The following is a 17,098-nucleotide window of genomic DNA, read 5'->3' as shown; positions in this document are numbered from 1 at the left end:
TACATCACTTTCAATATTGGATAGACATAAAATCAATAAGAAAACAGTGGACTTGAGCAACATTTCAGACTAAATGGACCTAGCAGACATGCACAAAACATTCCAAACCAACAACAACCAAATACACATTCTTGTCAAGAGCACACAGAACATTTTCCAGAATAAACCATATATTAGGTCACAAGGCAAGTCTAAGCAAATTTAAGAAGATTGAAATCATATCTAGTATTTTTTTCTGATCACAATGGGTTAAGACTAAAAATCAGTAACAGTAAGACTTTCAGAAAACTCACTGAAATTAAACAACATGCTCCTGAATAGCCAGTTGATCAATGAACAAAATAAAAGGTAAATTAAAAATGGAAACACAACATACCAAAATTTAGGAATGCAGCAAAAAAAGTTCTGAAGGGCGAGTCTGTAGTAATAAATGCCTATATCAAAAAGAAAAAATATTTCAAATAAATAATGTTACACCTTAAGAAAACATAAAAAGAACAAACTAAGCCCAATGTTAGCAAAAGAAAATAAATAAGAATTATCACAGAAATAAATGAAATAGAAACCAGAAAAATGATTTAAAAAAAAAACTATAAAACTAAGAGTGGTTATTTGAAAAATTAAACAAATTTGACAAACCTTTAGCTGGACTAACTAAGAAGAAAAGACTCAAAATCAAAAATAAAAGTGGAGACATTACAACTGATAACCACAGAAACGCAATCATAAGAAACTATTATGAACTATTATATGCCAACAAATTGGATGACCTAGAATAAATAAATTTCTAGATACATACAACCTATCAAGACTGAATGACAAAGAAATACAAAATCTGAGCAGATGAATTACAAGTGTGAGATAAGGTCCAGTTAGGATAAGGGATTACATTCAAATAAAAAGTCTCTCATCAAGAAAAGCCCAAGGCCTGATGGTTTCGCTGCTGAATGCTGCCAAACATTTAAAGAACTATTACCAATTCCCCACTGACTTATCTAAAAAATCACAGAGGAAAGAATACTTTCAAAGTCTTTTTACAAAGTCAGTATTACCCCTATACTAAAGCCAGACAAGGACATCTCAAGTAAAGAAAACTACAGGCCAATATCCTTGATAAATATAGATGCAAATATCCTCAACAAAATACTCACAAACAAAATTCAACAAGACATGAAATGGATAATTTACCATGATCAAATGGGATATATCCCTGGGATGCAAGGATATATCCACATTGACAAATTATTAAATGTGATACACCACACTGACAGAAAAAATAAGTCATATGATCATCACATTAGATGCAGAAAAAAACACTTCACAAAATTTAATATCCTTTCATGGCAAAAAAAAAAAAAAAAAAACTCAAATTGTATATAGGAGAAATGTACTTCATAATAAAGGCCATATATAATCTCATAGATAACATTATACTTAATGGTGAAAAATTAGAGCCCTTTCATCTAAGATCCAGTATAAGACAAGGATGCCCATTCTCATCACCTCTATTCAACATAGTATTGGGATGTCCTTGAAAGGAGAGTAAGTTAAGAGAAAGAAACAAACGGCATCCAAATAGAAAAGGAAGAAGTGAAACTGTTGTTTGCTGATGACATCTTCTAGGACAGAAGACCCCAGATTGGGACTTAGTCCAAGAGGGTTTTGGCTTCACCCAGGAAATAATTCAACAGCAAGCCAGTGGTGGTAGACAGCAATCATATTAAATGGTATTTCTCCTTGAAGAGCAGGGCTGACTCATTGGCCATGTGCCCAGGGTTCGCATCACAAGGGATCTTGGCAACTTTATTTATACTCAGATAAATCTGCTTTCAATTACAGGAAAATTAAGGGGTGGATCATTGCAAATTCAGGGTGGATTATTTAGAACTCTCTAGGAAAAAGGCCATCACTTCCAGGTTGTTGGCAAAGAGGGTGGTAACTTCTGGGTCATTGTCATGGCATGTGTAAACTGTCATGGTGCTAGTGGGGAGTGTGTTATGCCAACGAGCAAGGAGGGCAGCTAGGGATCACTTTCATCATCGTCTGCTGGTTCCTGCCAGTTTCTTCACTTTATCCTGTCTGGACCAGATCTTGTTTTGTGACCAGAAAGTAAGTCTTGCTGGTCTCTTACCTAAATCTTACATATAAGAAACTAAAGAATCCATCAAAAAGACTTAGAACTTATCAACAAATTTAGTGAAGTTACAGGATATGAAATCAACATAGAAAAATTAGTAGGATTTCTTTAACAACAAACTTTGAAAAAGAAATCAAGAGAATAATCCCATTTATAATGGCTATAAAAAATAAAATAGGAATAAATTTAATCAAGGAGGTGAAAGACTTTTACACCAAAAAGTATAAAACATTAATGAAAAAAATTGAAGACACAAATACATGGAAATAATTCTGACTGGAATAATTAATATTGCAAGCCATGTGTGTGTTAGAGAATTAGTATTCAAAATACAGAAAGAGCTCAACTCTATAGAAAGAAAACAATCTGATTAAGAAATATGCAAAGGACATGAGTAGATATTGTAAGAATTATACTATGCAAAGCAATCTACAGATTTATTGCAATTCTTATCAAAATCCCAATGTCATTTTTCATAGATATAGAAAATACCATCCTAAAATTCATATGGAACCACAAAAAACTCTGGCCAAGGCAATCATTAGCAAAAGGAAAAAGGCCAGAGGCATCACACTACCTGATTTCAATCTATACTGTACTACAAAACAGTAGTAATTAAAGCAACATAGTACTGGCAAAAAAGTAGACACATTGACCAATGGAACAGAAGAAAGAGCACAGAAATGAAACCACACATCTGTGGTCAATTGATTTTTGACAAAGGTGCTAAGAATATGCAATGGAAAAAGAGCACTGTCTTCAATAAATGGTATTGGGAAAACTGGATATTCATATGCAAAAGAAAGAAACTGGACCTTATCTCACACTGTATACAAAAATCAACTCAAAATGGGTTAAAGAAACATAAAACCTGAAAGTGTGAAACTACTAAAACAGGGGAAGAGCTACATGACATTGGCCTGGATGATAACTTTTTAGATTTCACCTCAAAAGCACAGACAACAAAGGCAAAAATAAACAAATGGGATTACATTCAAATAAAAAGCTTATTTAAAACAAAGGAATTAACAGAGTGAAGACACAACCTAGGGATTAGGAGAAAATATTTGCAAACCATATACCTGGTAGAAAACGAATATCCAAACTATACAAGAAACTCAACTCTATGGGAAGAAAAACTAGTAATCCGATTAAGAAATAAGTAAAGGGCTTTTGCAGATATTTCTTTAAAGACATACAAATGGGTAACAGACACATAAAAAATGTTCAGTATCACTAATCATAAGGGAGATGCCAATTAAAACCACAACGAGATATTACTTTACACCTGTTAGAGTGGCTATCATCAAAAGGACAAAAGACTAGCATTGGCAAGGTCTGGAGAAAAGGGAACTTACACCCTGTTGGAAGAAACATAAATTAGTGTAGCCATTATAGAAAACTGTGTGGAGATTCCTCAAAAAACTAAAAATCGATTTGCCATATGATCTAGCAATCCTACCTTTGGGTATTTACCCAAAGATTTTAAATCAGTATGTTGAAGAGATGTCTGCACACCCATATTTATTGCACCACTATTCATAATAGCCAAGCCGTGGGATTAACCTTAGTGCCCATCAACAGATGAATGGAGTTTTGAAAATATGGAATGTATGTACAATGAAATAGTACTCAGCCTGAAAAAAGAAAGTTTGTAATTTGTGCCAACATGGATAGAATTGGAGAACATATACTAAGTGATAAGCCAAACATAGAATGGCAGATTACCACATGTTCTCATTTATATGTGGAATATAAAACAATTGAAGTTACAGAAGTAGAGAGTAGAATGGTGGTTACCAGAGGCTGGTGGGTAGAGGGGATGAGGAGATGATAAGCAAAGGGTACAAAGCCTAAGATTGGAGGAATAAGTCTGCTTCTTTTTGAGATCTGTTGCAAAGCATAGTGAATATAGATAATAATTGAGTAGTGTACATTGTATCATTGAGAGAGTATAGCTCCAATGCTCTGATCACAAAAATGTCAAATATTTAAGGTGATGGAAAGTTTTACAGCTTAATTTATGATTCTACCTATATTTTAAAAAATCACTGTGTACTTTATAAAACTATAATTTTTCAAAATATAAACTTTTAAAAAAATTAGTGAGGAATAAGGGATGAATGAAAAATAAAATGGCAAGGTGAATACACAATCTATTCTGCAAGTTTTATATAGTTGCTAAATGTGGCCCATGAATTTGCCTGTAGTACCAGCAGAAAGTAAAAAAGGATGAAATACAAAATTTGTAATCACCAAAATATGTAATCAAGCCAGTTTTCAGAAAGGTCACAAATGAGTTTTGAGAGAAACATTTTTTGTGTCTCTGCATTCTCAGAAGTATGCTGTATTAGTCTGTTCTCATGCTGCTAATAAAGACATACCTGAGACTGGGTAATTTATAAAGGAAAGAGAGGTTTAATGGACTCACAGTTCCACATGACTGAGGGGACCTCACAATCATGGTGGAAAGTGAAGGAGGAGCAAAGGCACATCTTACATGGGAGCAGGCAAGAGAGCGTGTGCAGGGGGACTGCCCTTCATAAAACCATCAGATCTTGTGAGACTTATTCACTGTCATGAGAACCGCATGGGAAAAACCCACCCCCATGATTCAATTACCTCCTGCCTGGTCCCTCCCATGACATATGGGGATTATGCAAACTACAATTCAAGATGAGACTTGGGTGGGGACACAGTCAAACCATATTATATGCCATTGTAATTTTCATTTCGTTCATTCACTATTTATACAATAATTATTTCTTGAACACCTTCTATTTGTTAGAGTTGTGCTGTTTGCTTGAGGATAGAAAGAATAAAACAGGGCTGGGCGCAGTGGCTCATGCCTGTAATCCCGGCACTTTGGGAGACTGAGGTGGGTGGATCACCTGAAGTCAGGAGTTCGAGACTAGCCTGACCAACATGGAGAAATCCCATCTCTACTAAAAATACAAAATTAGCTGGTCATAGTGGTGCAATGCCTGTAATCTCAGCTACTCAGGAGGCTGAGGCAGGAGATCACTTGAGCCTGGGAGGTGGAGGTTGTGGTGAGCCGTGATCACACCATTGCACTGCAGCCTGGGCAACAAGAGTGAAACTCTGTCTCAAAAGGGAAAAAAAAAAAGAATAAAACAGAATCCATGTCTTACAGATAAGCAGGGTCTAGGGTAAAAGAATAATGGCTGTATCTTTCTTTGGCTTTCATCACTACATGTTTGAGTGGAGAGGAAGAAAATCTAATGACAGGCAGGAGCAGACTTGGATTGAGGTTGCAATAGGAGATGAGGCCTGAAGGAGGATTTGAAACAAAAATGAAGCACTCATGTGGGCTGACAGTGCCTGGTCACAGAAACACCATTCATTGCTTTGACTCGACTACATCTATTTCTAACTACAGTCTGTCATTTAAGGATACCTCTCGATGACCTGGGCTCTGAGTTTGGGAGGTTCCTTGGATTCTTAGGAAATCATGTGGCTTTGGTGATAAAGTGAAGCTGGGTGGTAAGAGGATGCAAAGTCAGCTGGTTTCAGAAAGGCTCTGAACTGTGTGTGAGTGTACGTGTGTATACATATATTTATCACTAACAGAGTGATGTATACCTGGCTGTCTGACCAAAGATGACCCTTTCACCTCTGTAAATAACCCTTAAAAGCTGTACATAGACTTTTAAAATTGCTTTTCCTCCTTTCTCCATCCAGAATTTATCTAATTTATCTTGGTCTTTTTGGGCTGCCATAACAAAATATCATAAACTCGGTAGCTTATAGACAACAGAAACTTACTCCTCACAGTTTTGGAGGCTGGGAAATCCAAGATCAAGATGCTGGTAGATTTGGCATCTGGTGAGGGCCCATTTCCTTTTTCATCTATGGTGCCAACTTGCTGTATCCCCACTTGATAGAAGGGGCAAGGGAGCTCTTTAAGGCCTTTTTTTTTCTTTTAGAGACAAAATCTCACTATGATGCCCACACTGGAGTGTAGTGGCTATTCACAGGCACAGTCATAGTGCACTGCAACCTCAAAACCCTGGAATCAAGCAGTCCTCCAACCCCAGCCTCCTTACTAGCTGGGACTATAGGTGCATGTCACCATGCCCATCTCTGAGACTCATTCATGAGGGCAGAACTCTGTCTTCATGATCTAATCACCTCCCAAAAGTCCACATCTCCTAATATCATCACCTTGGAGGTTAAGGTTTCAACATGTGAATTTTGGGTGTACACAAATATTCAGACTGTAGCAGAGGGAAAGCAGGCAAAATGATTTGTCATAGTGGTCACAGCTCCTGCCCACTTATCATGGCCCTGTCTTCTGCCACTTTTAGCCATGAGCCCCTAGAGAGAGAGATGGCTAATTATATGTATGTGATTAGCCTAATTATATGTATGTGAGTGACTTTGACCACCTGGACATTCAGCTTGTATTTCTAAGTGAAAATCATATCAAGAGTTATGTTTGTGTTCAGAGTTTTAAAATGAACAATGTCAGTTAAATAACACATTGTAAACCAAAAATAAAATTCGAAACACCCCATCCATCTAAATGGAACCCTCTTCTCGGCTAGGCGCATTCCAAAGTTAACCTGAAAAACTAGTTCAGGCCATGATGAGAAGTGGGAGCTGGACATGCCTCATTTGTGCCCTCCTCCCTTTTGGAATTGCTGATAGAACAGACTCTAAGTCTGATAAGAAACATTTACAATCTATTCTCTCTGAAGCCTGCTACCTGGAAGTGTCATCTGCATGATAAATCCTTGGTCTCTACAACCCCTTATAGCAACTCAGACATTCCTTGCTTTTGATAATACCTCTTTCAACCAATTGCCAATCAGAAAATCTTTGACTCTGTGTATGACCTGGAAGCCCCCACTTCCAGCTGTCCTGCCTTTCAGGACTGAACCAATGTACATTTTACATGTATTGATTGATGTTTTTTGTTTGTTTGTTTGTTTGTTTGAGATGGAGTCTCGCTCTGTTGCCCAGGCTGGAGTGCAGAGGTACGATCTTGGCTCACTGCAAGCTCCACCTCCCAGGTTCACGCCATTCTCCTGCCTCAGCCTCCCGAGTAGCTGGGATTACAGGCGCCTGCCACCACGCCCAGCTAATTTTTTGTATTTTTAGTAGAGACGGGGTTTCACCATGTTAGCCAGGATGGTCTTGATCTCCTGACTTCATGATCCGCCTGCCTTAGCCTCCCAAAGTGCTAGGATTACAGGCATGAGCCACCGTGCCTGGCCTATTGATTGATGTTGTATGTCTCTCTAAAATGTATAAAACCAAGTTATGGCCCAACGACCTTGGACACGTGGTCTCAGGATCTCCTGAAGTTTCTATCATAGGCCATTGGTCACTCACATTTGACTCAGAATAAGTATCTTCAAATCTTTTACAGAGTTTGACTGTTTTTATCGACAGCATGATGCTAGCATATGTGTTTCATTTTTAATTTGAAACAATAGATATCATAGTGATCTTTTCTGGACTGCTTTTGAGTAGGAAGAAGAAGAAGAGCAAACTCATTGAGAAGCCTGGATACTATGCTTGAATTATTTAACAGGGTCTATCACTTAAAGTGGGGTTTGAAGGCTGTGTTGAAAAATAAGCATAAAGATCTTGGACATGTTCACTAGAGAATAGCTTTCCCTTCTCTGGCAGTGATAATCGTATCCCCACCCATTTTCCATGGAATGTTGAGAAGTTGTCACATCTTGAGTTTCGCAAGAGAGAGCAGCACCACTTACTTTTCTTTGTTTCTGTTTCCTCCTTCAGTCCCAGCAGAAGTGCATCGTGATCTTTGCCCTGGTGTGCTGCTTTGCCATTCTAGTTGCACTGATCTTTTCAGCCGTGGACATCATGGGAGAGGATGAGGATGGACTCTCAGAAAAAAATTGCCAAAATAAATGTCGGTAAGAGGTAACAAACAAAAATTCTCTTTTAGGGGGCGGGCAAGAAATCCAAAGAGGGCCTTGAACAATGGAGAAGAAAATACATAAACACATGTAGTCATCCAGGCTCCCCTTAGCTTAAGCTGAGGTGTGAGTCTGTCCACTAGTACTCTTACTTTTAGGGCAAGTAATGAGTAATGATTGAATTCACTTTACAATCTGGTCATATTCTCTACAGGCTGGTGGACAAGAAAAAAATTTTTGTAACAATCAGCATTTCTGGATGCCACTGTATATGAGGTTTGTTTTGGGTGTTCATGATGAGCCTGTAAAAATGAGTGCTCCAATGGACAAAGAACACTGTGCTAGTTGTTCCATCAAATCCAAGTTAAAAAATACACGTCTCAGGGAAAATTCCAACTTAAGGTCAGGGATTGAAGAAGTAAGTGTGTCGATGAGAAGACACAGGGCTCCTCGACCTGTCCCAATTTAGCACACAGTTTGTTTTTAATCTAGAAACTACAGTAGCTTCACGGTTTTATGTATGCATTATGTCTCTTCAGTTACATTAAGTAGCATTTCCTGGGGGACATTGCTGACTGGCAGAGACTTCACAGTGTAGTCTCAACCCCAGAAATCTCATCAAACTCTTCTCTGAGCTGCTACCATTTTTTCAGGTTTAGGGAGGGTGAAGAAAAGTAGCAAAAGCAGGCAGATAGATAAGAGGTCTATTTTTATATATGTATTGCTGCAAAGCTGAAGTGAGGCCACTAAATTACAACAGTAATTATTAATTAGAGCTTATAATAAATTTAAATTGTTGTATTTCCCCGTGGAAAGCATTAGCCTAAGATCCGCGCCCCCCCGCCAACTTTCCTAGCTTAAAATAAACAACAACCTCGTAATATATATGTGAGTTTTGTCCTGGATATTTTGCTTTGAGGTTGAATGTTCTGGCGCAGGAAATGTTCTGAAAAGACAATTGGCATTTTTTTTTTAACCCATGGTACCTTATAGTCTAGTTACCAGGCAACAGGTATTATATACAGAGCAGAGCATACAAGAAAGAAATCAATACACATTTTAGATTTTCTTCCTTCATGTTAGAAAGGTATTCCATAATATTATGTAGCCATAAAAAGGAACAAGATCACGTCCTTTGCAGGGACATGGATGGAATTGAAAGCCATTATCCTTAGCAAGCTAATGCAGGAACAGAAAACCAAATACTGCATGTTCTGACTTATGAGTGGGAGCTAAATTATGAGAACACATGGACACATGGTGGGGAACAACACACCCCAGGGCCAGTTGGAGGGTCAGGGGTGGGAGGAGGGAGAGCATCAGGAAGAATAGCTAATGGATGCTGGGCTTAATGTTTACCTGGGTGATGGAATGATCTGTGCAGCAAACCACCATCGCCCACATTTCCCTATATAACAAACCTGCACATACTGCACTTGTAACCCTGAACTTCAAAGCTTGAAATAAAAAAAGATATTTCATAAATATATTTACTTCCCAGACTGGATTTTGGTGAAAAATCGTTTTGTGATTACTGTAATGAAAGCAACAGAAGAACAGTAGATTACTGTCATCTTCTGCTAATGCTATTACATGTCAAATATACATAGACAAGGGGCCCATGACTCATATTTATTGAGTGAGAACATACTGCTTCTTTCTCTCCTCACCTTAAAGTGAAGAGTTCTGTGTATTTTAAATGCAAACTCGAACACCTAGAAGGCAATTTCATAGAGGTCAAACCATAGCAGTTTCCGTAAGACAAAATACCTGGTCATTTCAATGCACATTACCAGGTATTGGTAATTTTCAACAACAAAAGGTCATTTTTTTTTCACTTGGAGGAAGCTGAAATTTGCTTTAATTTTTATTTTTAACTCATGCAACTGGAATTAGGGTCTATTTCTTCTCTCAATCAGTAACTAAATTCTAATGACTTAATTCTACTTCTCCCACCATCTAGAAAATATTATTCTAGCTACTAGGCATTCTCCTTTCCTTTGGGTGGTTGGACTCACTACCCTGGTTACTAGATAACATATATCATATATATATGTGATATTACATATGATATATGAGTATATATATGGGGGGGTAGATCTTTTCTGAAACATACGTCACCTCTAGGTCTTTCCTCTGCAGCTCTTGCCCTGTGCCCTGTGTTTCTCTTCTGCATTCTCAGACATTACAACATACACTTCTTGTATGTCTGCCCTGGAACTGGTATCTTGCTTCCCCTAACTTCATCCCCAGGAAGTTTCTCCTTTTGCTTCTCTCTCCAATGCACAGGATGAGGAGGTAGGGTTGCTGCATTTCCTTATTCCCTTATCCAGTTTCCAACCTGTTGTTTCACCACCTTTTCTGGATTATTCTCATTTGAATTTGATTTGATCTTCCACAAGCTCCTCCTGATTCAGTCTGAGGACAGCTGTGGGCTTTAGGTCAGTGTTGATATCAGGGTTGACAGAACCTTCTGGAAGTCATATTCTGCCAACAGAGGGTACTCCAGGTGGATGCAACGTTTCTGGAGTTCCTCAATCATTTCCTGGGGAGTGAGCCTTTTGTGCCTGGCTAACAGACCTCCACCCATCCATCTCATCCCTTGCCAATGTTTTTAGCAACCTAAGAATTTACTTCTCAAGACTCTAGCCTTGCCATTTTTTAAGCATTTCAAATCAATACATTTAAAGTCCACTTCACCCTCACACCTACCTGCCAGCAAGCAACTCCACTTCCAAGCTAGCCTAACGCAGTTAACAACTATGGACTTTGAAATTAGAAAGATCTGAATTGAAATCTACATTCTACTACTTACTAACTGTAAGCTTGGGGAAGATATGAATTGAATTATTTCATTCATCCCCTATCAGCAGAGCACCAAGAGACTGCACAAGGAGTTACAGTAGTCATGAGACTGTTGTGGCAATTTACGGTGGTCACAACTACAATGGGTGATATGGTTTGGCTGTGCCCCATTCAAATCTCAACTTATATTGTATCTCCCAGAATTCCCACGTGTTGTGGGAAGGACCCAGGAGGAGGTAATTGAATCATGGGGGCCATCTTTCCGGTGCTATTCTCGTGATAGGGAATAAGTCTCACGAGATCTGATGTGTTTGTCAGGAGTTTCCGCTTTTGCTTCTCTCTCATTTTCTCTTGCCACTGCCATGTAAGAAGAGCTTTTCACCTCCTGCCATGATTCTGAGGCCTCCTCAGCCCTGTGGAACTAAAAGTCCAATTAAACCCTTTTTGGTTCCCAGTTTCAGGTATGTCTTTGTCAGCAGTGTCAAAACGGACTAATAAAATGGGGATGTCAGACAGGGTCTGGGAGAGTGGCTTGACATAGTGAAATGAATAAATTTGGTGTAGGACACCTCTTCACCCTTAATGGGTTATGAAAGCTCTTTTAATTTCATTTTCCTTAAAAATGATAGATTAAAAAAACTGTCTCACAAAGTTTATGAGGATTCAGCAAATTGTATAAACCCATGGCAAAGCATCAGGAAACTCATTAAAAAATAATATGAAATGTTAATTATCTCCTTGTTCCTCCAAAGAGTCTAGAAATTCCTCTTCTCTATTCACAGCCTACTTCCTTTTCCTCCCACTTCTTCACTTATCTTGAATCTATCCTGATTTTAGTCTTTGGTTCTATGGAAATATGCAAAGACCAATCACACGACAGCAGAGGCTATTTAGTTAGAGCTTGCTGCAACAAGGGAGTCACCCACCATCAATTGTGTTTTGCAGAGAAATGGGAAAGCTTCATAGTGGAAGAAAGAAGGCTCTAGGTGTGCTCTGATTAGAGGCTATTGGCTTGGGTAGGCTGTAGGTGGGATAACTAGAAGTGACATCCTATGTAATTGGTTAGAGGGTCATATTTGACTTTTTCTGGTTGATCCTGAATTGGAAGTAGGAACAAAAATTAAGGAAGCTGTTGGTCATTAATCAAGTCCCGGCCATTTGTGGCCAATTGTTACAGAAATTATGGTTTAGCTTTCTGGATTGTTACTAGAGATAGCAGTCTGACTTACAGCAGACTGGCTTCCAGGGCTGGTTGTTGCAGATAAGGGGTTAGTTTCCTGGGCAGGAGGCTACAGATTGTGCAGCCTCCATATATGATTTGGCCATTGTCCATTTGTTTATTCGGTCTCTTACCTCCCTGAACCTCCTCCTCTATCAACCCCTTCTGTCTTAATTTTCCTCCCATCCATTTGCCAGATCATGACTAGCATACCGCCATGCTTCCTGCAGCATCCTGAAGCCTCACTTGGGTTTTTTTTTTTTTTAATTTTTTTTTTTTTTTTCGCCTAGATCTGGCAGCAAATTCTTAAACTGGTTGACTCCTGGTTCTACCCATCCTTGTCCTCAGGGCAGCCTCAGCCATTGGTCCAGGCCCTCATAAGTCTGCAGGAGAGTGGGTCCCACTGTTGTTCAGTTCTAGATTCCTCCAGGCACTCATGCCCCTGGTAAAAGAGGTGAGGGATTTTCGGAGAAGCACCATTGAATATACTGGTGCTGACACAGACCAGTAGGAACATCCACTGGTCTGCAGAAGCTCGAGCATGCCAGTCTGAACTTAAACCTTTCTCTAGAAAATTCCAGTCCTTCCTCTCATGACCTCATCCCTTTCCTGGAGCTAACCTCCCTGGACTCCTTCCCAGACTTTACCTGAAGGTGGCGCTAACTCTACCCCATGATACTCAGTTTCCGATTACTTTGTACTGAAGTCCAATGTGTTCTTTCTGCTTTTCTCCGTGTGTTGTCACTATCATAAAGTGCTGCTTGCTCAGTTCAACCTTTGCTGAGATCTTATTACTTCATCGTTAAACTCCCTCTGTGCGTGTAGCGCTCCTCACTTTTGAAAGTTGAAAGAATATCAACATTTACAGTCTGTCAGCATCTCATCACAGTTTTCACAGTCTCTCCCCAAGACCTCTTCATCTGGTGTACTCTTTCTTTTTTTTTTTTTTTTCTTGAGACAGAGTCTCGCTCTGTCGCCCAGGCTGGAGTGCAGTGGCGCCATCTCGGCTCACTGCAAGCTCCGCCTCCCGGGTTCACGCTATTCTCCTGCCTCAGCCTCTCCGAGTAGCTGGGACTACAGGCGCCCCCCACCACGCCTGGCTAATTTTTTGTATTTTTTAGTAGAGACGGGGTTTCACAGTGGTCTCGATCTCCGTGATCTCTCTTGATTTCTCGTGATCTGCCCGCCTCGGCCTCCCAAAGTGCTGGGATTACAAGCGTGAGCCACCGCGCCCTGCCTCTTTCTTAAATATAGTACTTTAATTCATCTTATTTCTGCTAACTAGCTTTCTATCCTCTAATAAGATTCCCATTCGATTCATTCTGCCCGCTCAATGTTTTTCCAACTTTCATATGCCTCTCTAAAAAAGTATGCCTCTATAAAAAATCCTTGTGATTTTTTTGTCTTGTTTTATTTCTTCCCCGCTTTGTATTATTTTGCTGCTAGATTACTGTACTAATAGTGGATAATTTTATCATAATTTCCCTCACAAATCTACAAAATATCAAAGGCTCTAAACTTATTTTCCAAATGTCTTTTAATGAGCCTCAGTTATAATGCCCCAAAAATAAGATCTTTGACCTCAGTAAATGACCTTTTTCTTTGTCTCTTTGTATTGGATTTCTGGGCACTTCCACCGTTTCTCAATATGTTTTAAATGATTTATTTGGTCCTTATAACTTTAAATCTCCATGTCACTTTGGTTACTTGAGGGGGGTGAAAGACACATTTTCTAGTTTCTACTAGTAACCTACCTGTCAGTAGGCCTGGGACATCACTGATAGGTAAGGAAAGTTCAAACTGCTGGTGTAGGTTGCATGCATCCTGTGATTTGGCTATTTTGCAATTCACTAGTGCCCCTAATCATCCTTGTACCTCATTCTTGTGAGAGGTAACCACACACGAAGTTTCCCACACATCATGTCCTCAGGGACCAGCAGAGACATTGGAGCTGAGCTCCAGGTGCTGCTCAATTGCAGAACACCTGCTCTCACATGAACACCCACCCTTTCAGAGGAGAGGTCTTTATTTTGTATATATAGCTACTTCCATCTTCCCTACTCCCCCCACAGAGCTGTCCTACATCAGTCATTTTCAGCTGCCACTCCACCACTTATTAGAGACACTATTAGACACTCACTAGAAGAGGGATTTTTGTTGCTATTCCTTCCTGATAAATACACACAGAACCAGTCAGCATCCTTCTCCTCCCTGACTTCAGGCCCAATCCTCATGACAATATGGAAAGAAATTTCTGCAAAGTATCGTTAAGCAAGCTGAGTAAACATACCTTCTTGGGTGTGCTAACATTGCCATATAGTCATATTGATGAACGTGTGTCACCTATTTTATCTAGGTAGCTATTGCAGCCCCTGTTCAAGACCTCCTCACACTTGCCTCTCATCTTCCTGACTCAGCCCCCATGCCTGGGTGGCTACCGGTCTAGGTTGGCTCACTCTTGCTCACATGTCTTCGCGTTCGTTTTAGCTTGCTCACTTAGTCTGAAGTATGAAGGAAATGGAACAACTCAGTCTATCTAATCTATCTGTATCTCTATATCTCAGTCTCTGTCCCTAATGTATCTAATCCCCATTATTCCTGAATCCAGAAATTTTCTTTCATCCTAAATAGAATAGAGTTGGGTCTGCACAAAAGGGGTCCCATGTAATATTATAGGCTGGGTAACCAATGTATAAATTTCCACAGCAGTTCTCCAATAACGAGTGTCCTAGATCACCAAAGTCTGGTCACAGAAAGTATAGTGAGGGCCAAATTCACTTTGTAATATACCACCCTTTCACACATAGACTTTTTATACATCCTTTCTAAATTTTCAAGTTTGTCTATTAAAAAGCTGATGACTTTGTGTTTTTCACATACTTTATTTGCTGAATCTCTTCCTCTGACCTATCATTTCTTACAAAATATCTACAGACATCTAGATTTATATCAATAACTCAGTGGCAGCTTCAGCATAGTACACACATAATTTGGTTCATCAATATATGACATTCCTAGAAGACAGTATTGAGAGACCACTTTGTGTGTTGACAATTACCTCCTAGTATTTTGTCACTTTTCTGTTTAGTATCATGACCTTAGAGTGGTCTTAACAGACTCAGCTTGCTCCAGTGGACTTTAATCATTGTTTTCCCTTTTAATGCCCAAATTGTCACTACTTGGCCAGTGAGAGCCACCTTTTGTACTTTTGGACATTATTGCAGGTATCTGTAAGAGCAGCCTTGCTTTTTGGCAACAGCAAGCTTTTCTAGTGCTATTTTAAATTAGCTTGCTTTGAGACGTGGTATTGTCTACTTTCAAATGAGCCCTGGTTCCTTTTCATGAAGACTTCTATGAAAGACCAGAATCTAAGTTCTATGGGTGTCCTTATATTGTCGTCCAAGGGTGTTGTTGATAGACACAGTGACACCACAGGAAATGTTCTTACGCTGCAGTAATGAACAATTATATGGTGCTAAAGAATTGCTCAGCACTGACTGAATAATACTTCTCCCTCCCTCTTTCCCTCTTCCTCTCCGTTCATTGCTTCATATTCCAGACATAAGCATGTGGACTATAGGGCCAGATTACCTGGGTTTGAATCTGGCTATACCACTTAGGAGCTCTGCAATCTTGGGGAAGTTTCTTGATTTTACTGTGCCTCATTTTCTTTTCTTCTGTATATTGCAGACAAGTATTGGGTCTTGTGTGAAAGGCTTCTGTAAAGACTAAATGTGTTCATGTGACTACCTTTGATACAGTAGCATCTGTCATATAATAAATGTTCAATAAATATCCACTATTATTCTTCTTATTAAGTGGCAGAAGTTTATTGCAGGTGTTTGCAGGTTTTTTTTTTTTCCTTTCATCTTACTTTGCTCCAAAATGGGGAAGAGCTTATTATCATTTTTCACCCTTTTCTTAAACTATAAATTTTTCCCTTTATCTACATTAATTTTGATCTATTTTGCTTTGTATTGACAAACCCAACTATGTTTTTAAATTACAGTGTTGCTCCCAAATTTAGAAGATCCCATTTGGTTTTGGCTCCTTATTTGATATCTGAGCACTCTTCTGACTGCCTAAAAAAAGAAAAGAAGGTAGTCTAACTTATTCTTCCTACCCCAGAGGAACTCCGAAGAATGTAAAAGCCTAGAGCCCTTGATACTACAAATGGATTTCCAGGGCACTAAATGAAAAATAGCGATGAAAAGTAGAATAAAGACAAAAACTCTCTAGAGCCTTTTATCTTATATCCTTTCCTAGTTTCCCCATTTGAGCTGACAGTGAGCCTATCACCTATATAATATTCTGAAGTATTTTCCCTTTTATCAGTGCCAGTATCTATTTCTTCTGGAATTTTCTAAGGTCTAAGAGGAGAGATAAGCATTCATGTTTAATTCACGATGTTAAACATAAGTGAGTCATTTGATCCATTTCTTATTGGCTCCCTCTCTTTTCTAGTTGTAAATCCCTTCCACTTCCCTCCCCTTCCCTCCCCTGGGTCTCTGTTTAGAGATTGCTTTGGTCGAGAAGATGGCATCCACCTGATGTAACTCCTTCAGCTTTCTTTCCAACTCAGAATCCCCCAAGTGACTTCATTCGTCCTCCCCTCCTTCCATTTTTATCTCAGAGGAAGAGCTGTTCCTTTCCTTTTCTGAAACTAGCCCCTCTGTCAACACACTGAATCCTGTGGAAATAAACGAAGGCCAACCCATGAGAAAAGCAAAGGTTATTTATTCTGAGCCCCTATAGCAAGAGACTCAGCCACCGTCACTTGCATTTTGGCAGAGACTCAAGGGCTGCAGAGGAGGGGGAAAACTTTGTAATGAGGAGAAATGAACACTACATATCACTTTCCCTTTTGAGCCTCTATGCCTTCGAAGGTCGTCTGCATTCTCCAAGAGTCCTGAGCTGAAGAACCTCATCCCTCTTTGATTCGTCACTTTTTTGCCCCCTTTCTCCAATAAAAGTCCATTTCTGTAATGGGAACTTTGGCCTTTTATTGGAGTTATCAGCATTTCT

The 17,098-nt window shown here is 39.3% G+C and overlaps 1 protein-coding gene across 4 annotated transcripts in view; it reads left to right on the top strand.

Annotated features, from left to right (window-relative positions):
* PLD5 (phospholipase D family member 5) overlaps window positions 1–17,098 on the top strand; it is a 438,248-nt gene that overhangs the window by 155,910 nt on the left and 265,240 nt on the right. For 2 of the 4 annotated variants that reach the window (XM_055233749.1, XM_055233751.2), the window contains exon 2: window positions 7,910–8,046. In XM_055233749.1, the coding sequence (XP_055089724.1) occupies window positions 7,910–8,046 (137 nt within the window). Of the gene's footprint in view, window positions 1–7,909; window positions 8,054–17,098 lie in introns of those variants that run through there. The other 2 variants (XM_055233752.2, XM_055233754.2) reach the window with 2 other exon arrangements.

The sequence above is a fragment of the Symphalangus syndactylus genome, chromosome 19, assembly GCF_028878055.3.
Source record: "Symphalangus syndactylus isolate Jambi chromosome 19, NHGRI_mSymSyn1-v2.1_pri, whole genome shotgun sequence".
NCBI classification, from domain to species: Eukaryota; Metazoa; Chordata; class Mammalia; order Primates; family Hylobatidae; genus Symphalangus; species Symphalangus syndactylus.
Note: the sequence above shows the minus strand (reverse complement) of the source record. Positions and strands in the feature narration are given on the sequence as shown.